This window comes from Notolabrus celidotus, chromosome 19 (genome assembly GCF_009762535.1).
Source record: "Notolabrus celidotus isolate fNotCel1 chromosome 19, fNotCel1.pri, whole genome shotgun sequence".
NCBI classification, from domain to species: Eukaryota; Metazoa; Chordata; class Actinopteri; order Labriformes; family Labridae; genus Notolabrus; species Notolabrus celidotus.
Window position 1 is genome coordinate 21771527 of NC_048290.1, and position 7800 is coordinate 21779326.

Sequence of the window (7800 nt, forward strand, 5' to 3'; positions counted from 1 at the left end):
CATGTTGATTAAAGACTTGGATTGTACCTGTTCTGTTTTGCTGCTGGACGTGCCGCAGAATGAGTCTGTTGGATAGTGGTGACGATCGAACCCACAGTCCAGATGTTGCGAGGCTGCTGAGAAGTGATCCACCCTCATCTGTTTCCTCGGGACGCCCCCGCTGCCCTGAGAGTCCACGCTGTGCCGACAACTCTCCTGATCACCTGAGAGAAACGAGGGTTTATCATAAACATTCTGACATGCTGACAAGACTGTGAATCATTGAACAAACACTCTAAACTGTGATGTTGTAATTTGAGTCGACTGATCTGAATCCTTTGTTGCCTTTTCTTTAATGCTTGCTCATGCTTGTAACAGAATACCTGTTGTTAATGAGTCTCAGGTAAATTATCGTCCAAATATGTCACTTAATGTGAAGTATTTTCGAGCTTGCTAAGATGAGATATATTGTTATTTAAAATGCCTTCAGCTTGCTGTTCCTAACAAGAACATGAAGGAGATAAAACAAAGCCCTCCTCCATCTTCGACGTTCATAAATGTCTGATGAACTTCCCTCAGCGCCTCGCCATAGTTAATGAAAGTCACACCGATGTGCGGCGTGTTGTTTAACGATCTAATTCTTACTGTCATCGTGGGTCCTCTTGCCCTCGGCGCTGGGTTGAGGGATACCTAACAAGCCACTGATGGAGTAGGTGGAGCCCAAAGAGTCTGAGTGTGGAGACTCAGGAGGAGTGACTGCCGAACTGGGGACTGTCAGAGAGAGAGAGAGAGAGAGAGAGAGGGAGAGAGAGAGAGAGAGAGACAAACGGATAGGTTTGAGACAGAGAGCGGAAATGATCCTGTCTACATCTCACTTTAGTCCTGTTACCCCAACGCCATGCACCTAATCCTGCAGGATGACCAGCCTGCTCTTTAATCTTTAACCTTAATCCTCCACTGTCATGTGATCATGCTGGATGTTATGGCCTGTGATATACGTGTGAGTGTGTGTTTTTGTGTTTGTGAACGGTAAAAACTCACTTAAGGTGTGTCCAGGACTCAGGCCCTTTCCATCCAGAGGCAGGTTGAACGGCTGCTGGACTTTTGTTCGAATTATTCTGAGACAAAAGGAAGAAAACATTTACACAAGAGTAATCACAGCAAGTGAATGTTCAGAGAGGATGCACTAAATCCACCCTAGTTTAGAAGTTTAATATCTACATCCTGTCTTTCCACATGGACTGTTCGTACCTCTTATAGGATTTCATTCATAATTCAGTTTGTCACCTGTTAATGGAGCTAACGCTGGGCACTGTGTCGCTGTCACACACTCCCTCTGTCAGCAGCCTGTCTCTGATCTCCCAGGCGAACATGGTGGGATTCTGCCTTTTGTAGTCTGCGATTTTATCCACAACTTTCGGGGTGGCCACCTTAGGTTTGGAGCCGCCGATCACACCAGGTTTGATACTGCCTGTCTCGTAGTAACTGGAAGAAAAAAATAGAAGAGGTTTTACTTTGAATCAAAAGTTTTGAGTCTTTACTCCATAAGCAAACAAGCTATGCGGGGTCAGAGAACACATTAACAGGAAGCTGAGTAAGATGCTAACCGTCCCAGGATCTTGCTGACGCAGCCATGGCTGACTCGGAGCTGCCGTGAGATGTCACAGGGCCGAACCCCTTGGTGGGCCATGTCCACGATGCGTTGGCGGATCACCTCCGGAAGCGGGCGACCATTAACAAACATTCCACCTAGTTGGTTAAGACCCCCATGACCTGGGGGAGGAGGGGGGATGAACACTGCTAAATGTCATGAACTGGAGACAGTGAGTACCAGCGTCACTCACTACATTTTTGAGGCCTAAAGAGGTCACAAAATCACCTGATGATGGATAAATTACAGTGGTAATACTTAACACCACTCAAACAGTTGAACAGTACCTGTAAAAACAGCAACAGGAAAGACAAATCATGTGAGAGTGGTTAAGTGTTAGCCTCGGGGATCACAAAATATCTATATTTTGAGTAATGAGAAGAAAAATGACCATACAATTGTAATTTCAGAGTTGAGCCAGAGCATATATTTTTTTTTATAAAAGATTATTATTATCATTATTGTGTTTTTACAGGATATTTACCTCCTTATAAATTATAATACTGTCAAGCCTGTTCTCAGTCTTTAAGACCCTGGTTTGTTCTCATGGTTGTAACACAAGTCTCAGTGTGCCTCAGCGAGGAGGGCTTTCTGTGCCAGGAAACTAAAGTTAAATATGATATTTACAAGAGAAGACACTGTCTTTTACCAAATCAAAGGTAATGAATTATTAAGACGAAAGAACACGTTAAACCATTCCAAAGGTATTTAATCTGTATTTTTGTCTTAGGTTTTTTCTATAGTGAAGTAGCTGTACTGTACATTTCTGCTGAAATATATGACTCATTCACTTTGTAAGTATTAAACTTAAATCTTTATACTCATTTTTATTTACAAAAATATTGAGCAGATACTCATCTCAACATAAAAGTGGTCACTATACGATGGCACAGTAGGCTACATAGCAATGTGCAATATTTTCCGTATCAATGTTATTACTAGCGTCAGGATGCTTATCTGTTAACATGCTAAAAATGAGAATGACTCAAAAAATGTGATAACCAGACACTGCACACTAAATTGACCTTTAAATAAGTTATATGAAGCAGTTTTGCAGCAGTAAAACATTGCATTACTTATAATACACCGAGAGGTCTGTAAAAGCTGCTCCACTAAAAGAACGTAGAGGGGAACAAATTCGTAAACACCGGCCGACAAGGCGCTCGCGCCAGCTCTATGATCTCCATGGACTGCACGGTGGTGACTCTGCAAGAACACCATCGCTTTTAATTTAACCCATTGAGACGCTTCTCTTTCTCAGCCTTTCCCCAGCTTTCATTTCCACTTCAAACACTCGGACGAGGCCGAGAGAGGGAGAGGGGAGGTAAGGGGAGAGAGGGGGGAGGGGGTGAGGGAGGGGGAGCCTCTATTAACGCTGCCAGCGGAGTGTGGAAAAAAATCTCCCCGCCAAGCTTCATCAACCTGCAGGATATTAAAACGGAGCAGAGCCGAGGGGGGGGCAAGGAGAGCGAGAGAGGGAGCAAGAGAGAGAGATGTGCACGCGGATGGTGCGTGGACACTGCCAGAACAACAAAAAACTAAACTAGAATTGACCAAAAAACTTTAGATAGATGGATAGATAGATAAATAAATAGAAAATGAAGACAGAATGATACAATTGACAGAAATAAATCTGATTTATTTCCCACTCTGTTTCCACAAACAGGCCTACTTGTTAGTTAATGTGGTAGACTACCATTCAAACAAATCGAACTTAATCTACAATTAATGATTCAAAAACTATCAACAGCACCTGTAAATACACTGATTTCTTTTTTAACTTGAACAGTGACTGAAACTAGGTGAGAACTACAGAAGAAGAGTGTAGAAGGTTTCTCTCCCATTTTGTTCATCAGCCCTGTTCTCCTGTTAAACGGTTATAGAGAGCCCAGAGCTGTTATTTGTTTCATTTGGTTGGTTGTAAATGGTTGTTTTTGTAGTTTTTCCCTCAGCCTTTTAGAGCCTGTAGGCTTTCTGCTTCAAGTTCCTCATCGTTGTACTGTTTGTTGTAAAAACTTTCAGTGTTATTGTACCTCAAGTGTTTGGCTTGTATTTTCTCATCTTCGTTGATCTTTGTCAAACTTATGTGATGCTATTGTTCTCACAAGACACACTTCAAAGAGTTGTAAAAATACCCAAAATGCCGGGCTACAGTTTTCCATAACTGTGGGTAATATGATTCATACTTTGGTGCAGTAATGGCAGTAATTAAATGCTGATTACATGTAGTATGCAAGCATTGGAAAATACTTTACAGTGTTATCAATGTAGTTTTCACCCTACATTGTGTTAGATTGACACTACACTGATTCATCAGTTTAACTTCTCCTCTGAGGATTTATTTTGCAGATGTTTTGTTAGAGCTGTTCTCATGACATTGGTGTAGACTTGATGATAACTGAGGTAATATGTTAGCAAGAACCCAGATGGTACCATACATTTCACGATATGTGGCTTATGATTCAATAGCTGACATTGTGATAACATGCTGAACTGTAAGCAAAGTGAAAATTTGATATTTGAGCTGGTTTCAGTAAAACTGTCATCAGAACATTGAGATCTGCTTTTATGTTCAGTGCAACCAGGAGGCTGTCACTATTTTTTTTCGCTGTCTGAGCAAAGGGTTGATATTTGGCTTTTCAGTGAAAAAAGCAAAGGGACATTTTTGAATCTTTGTATTTTAAATATAAATGAAATATGAATACAGTTTTGAGAATCAAGTCAGTATCTAAAAACGTATATATTTGATGTTATATTAATTAATTCCAACTTAAAAGAAAGAGTTGTAAGGAACATAAAGCACTTGTCAAATGTTTGTGTACTATGAAGAAAATTTTTTTTTGAATTACTTTCCAAACTTCAATCCACAATGCCTATAATTACGAGGATTGGAAAAGTGGAAGTTATATGATGAGGGTTGTGTTGTATATTTACCTCTCCCACTGTTGCTGGACATTTCCCTGAGTCTCTGCTCTCTGCTCCACCAGCTGAACGTCACGTTCTCCTCCACGCTGCCCCACTTTAAAGTGTTTTTACTCCCTGGCCTGCCTCGTCTGGCATGAGTGTGCTCCTGAACGCACCGTCGAGCATGCGCTGCAGGAGAACACAGAGGTTTATGAAAGTGGCTGTTTGTCATGTGTGACGCCTGAGAGCTGGTACTGAACAAACACTCAGCTGGTGCTCACCGTGGCTCTCGGCAGGGAAATACAGCTGAATATCGACTTCAGGTGACTTGTGTCTGTCCATCAGGTTGTTTATCTAGAACTGCAATTGAACAATTCAAGAGAGCAGGCCTGTGTAAAATATACTAAAAAAAAAATTTGAGTGACCAGTGTTTGTAAAATATTATAATTCTGCCTTCTCTTCGGCCTAACCAGAAGGCTGCTGTTCTGAGCAGATTTCATTGACTGCTTGGTAATAAAGATTGACTGGCCTCATTAATCATCATACAATTATTGGGAGAGGGTTTCATTTTTGGTGTTGAAAAATGAAAAACTAGGTGTAATAAATGTTTGATAAAAATTGATTTATTTTAAGGGTGTAATTTAAATTTGATGACAAAACAACTTAGCAAAATAAATTAACGTGTAACAGACTTTAATCTACAATTATTGGCCTCTTTCTTTTTGTAAAGGAATGGAATTAAATAAGATTAGAAACAACTGATAAAGTTTAGATTTCAACACATAATAAAAAATTTAAGTCTTTGTCAAAAGACTGCAAAAACCATCCCTACATGTTAGTTTTCCTCATATTTAAGAATTGTTTCAAGCTCCATCGTGTTCCACTCATCCAGCCAAATATATTGAATGTAATCATTTACATTGTCAGCAATTATTGGAAGAATCTGATGTTCATTTTACCATTTAACACAGTGCAGCACTCAGAGATATTCACAATAATGATCAGTTTCACTGTGTTGATTCCAAGCTGCAGTTTTAAGCAGGTTTTCTTTTCACCTGCTGGGTTGATCCTTCAATATGAACCGAATAATCATGAGACGGTCACAGACTGTTGGATGTGGGTTTAGTGATGACTGACAGCAGAAGTCATTGTGAAGTGTTTGGTTTAAAGCTAATAACATCCACACTGTTCCCCACTGTGCACAGTCAGCTTTCATTAGCTGTCGTCCTTTAATGCTTATGTGTGTGAGGTAACTCCACTGGCATCAATAACCAAATGAAAATGTGGAGTGACTTCAGATTTCTTCTAAACTTTTTTGTATGTGTGCTGTTTTTAAATTGTTTTAAAGGTTGTTCACAAAAAATAACCCAGAATATTTTAAAATTCAAATTACTTAAAAAAAATAAAAGCAAATGGAGTGAAAAAATGTCATACTGGAAATCTCAGACACCAGGATTTTACTTCTTGGTTTTAAAATAAATCTATGTAAATTATACATTTATATAAAATGTCCACAGTAATTTATAAACTATTGATAAAGATAATCTATTTCTCATAATGAGGAATGCTTCTATGACAGGAGAAAAAAAAAACATTTGTACATTTTTATGATTTTTAACGTGTCAGCAATGATTTAAGTGTTTATTAAGTTTGTTTAGGTACTATAACATCTGTTTTCACGGTTTTTCCCCAGAAATTGTGCAACTAGCTTTAGTATTTTGCATTTATTTTCAGCTTATTTTGCAACAGTGAACAACACAGTGTAATGTAGCTTTTTTGCAACCTTTTGAAACGTCTCAAAGAAACTGAATTATTGAATATATTCTTTATGTCCTCGCTTTTATTCTGAAGAGTCGAAATTCACCTTCTGCCAAGGTAATAATCCTCGTTTTAGTTTTGGCTTTTTAAATATGTTTAACAGGAGATTTAGGCTTTTTGGTACTTCTCTCTGTAAGTTATCAGCGATTTAAAAAGTTCTTAAAAAGATGATAGGACATAAAACGTGTATTACAGCATACCTGTGGGTTATAACTTCAGAAAAGAACATGAAGGTCTTTTCATGAATAGAAGTAAAGCTGTCGGAGAGAACTCTTAAAAATACGTCACGATAATTAAACTTTTTTTTGGTTGTAACTCAGAATTATCATTACTGCTTTTGAGAAACTTTTCCTATAACTACTACCCGAGTCACACCTTTGCACCCCCATTATGAAAAACAGGAGAATTCTGCTTATTTTATCTAGCACCAAATGAAGTCTACATTTCTTCAAAAAGACTTTGTGGGTGATTTTTAAGATAATTTCAGCATCCTTTTTAAACCGCCGCTGGCATGCTGCCGACATGCCGCGAAGACGTCACCCTGGCTTCTGAAACAATGGATATAAACGGAAAATGATGTCAGCTTACCTTTCAGCGACGCAGCTCAGAGATAAAAAGCGTCCCCCAGCAGATACCGTGATATTATCCAAATGATGGCTCACTCCGGCGGTGTGATACACAGTGTGTGCGTGTGTCCAGGTTGTACTCAAAGAGGCAAGGGGCTGCTGTGTGATGTGTTGTGTTGTCTTGTGTTGTGTGTGTATACTGCCAACACTCAGCCAGGTTTTATCCAACCGGGGCTGCGCGGAGGACGGAGCCCTGCAGCCATTGGAGGAGAAGGGGAGGAGAGGGAGAAAGAGGGCGTGTCTTTATGGAAAACAGAAATACAGGAGAGAAAAAATAACAACCACAGTCACAACCCCGCTTTAGTTGGACTTTATGTCTGTGTGTGCGTCCGTGCGTGCTTGCGTGCATGCGTGCACAACCTTCTCAAGACGTCAAATATCGACGCAGCCTATTCCAACGGTCCGAGCTCTGCGTTCACACACTTTGTGCTTGAGTCGATGCAAATGCGTCACTGACAGGTAGACCACACACCTGACAGATGAACAGACCAAAAACCTGGCACTGATCTCATGAGTATTTCTTTCTTTTTTTCCTCATATAGGAAAATTGAAATAAATGAACTACCCTCTGTCTCATTAGGTCCTACACGAGTTAAATAGTATTCCTACTGCCCAAAAATATTATTTCCACGCTTTGACAGTGAATATATTTTCTCATTTAAGCTGGTAACCCTAGTATTAGTCCTTCAAAAAATGAACATATTACTCCTTGTCTACTGAGTCTTACTTACAATAGAACACCTGGATTCATACAGTGACTCCTTTCTTGGGCCTAGTTGCACCTCTGGGTGCTCCATTGAGGCTTTTTTTTTATTGAACAAA

At 39.7% G+C, this 7800-nt stretch overlaps 1 protein-coding gene across 1 annotated transcript in view; it reads right to left on the reverse strand.

The window, feature by feature from the left end:
* pax8 (paired box 8) overlaps positions 1–7157 on the reverse strand; it is a 12749-nt gene extending 5592 nt beyond the window's left edge. The window contains exons 1-8 of the mRNA XM_034709025.1: positions 6941–7157; positions 4816–4894; positions 4565–4723; positions 1587–1752; positions 1267–1464; positions 1021–1097; positions 625–750; positions 28–203 (exon numbers count right to left, since the gene is read on the reverse strand). Of these exons, the coding sequence (XP_034564916.1) occupies positions 28–203; positions 625–750; positions 1021–1097; positions 1267–1464; positions 1587–1752; positions 4565–4723; positions 4816–4876 (963 nt within the window). The 5' untranslated portion in view covers positions 4877–4894; positions 6941–7157. The remainder of the gene's footprint in view (positions 1–27; positions 204–624; positions 751–1020; positions 1098–1266; positions 1465–1586; positions 1753–4564; positions 4724–4815; positions 4895–6940) is intronic.
* Between the last annotated feature and the right edge of the window lie 643 nt (positions 7158–7800).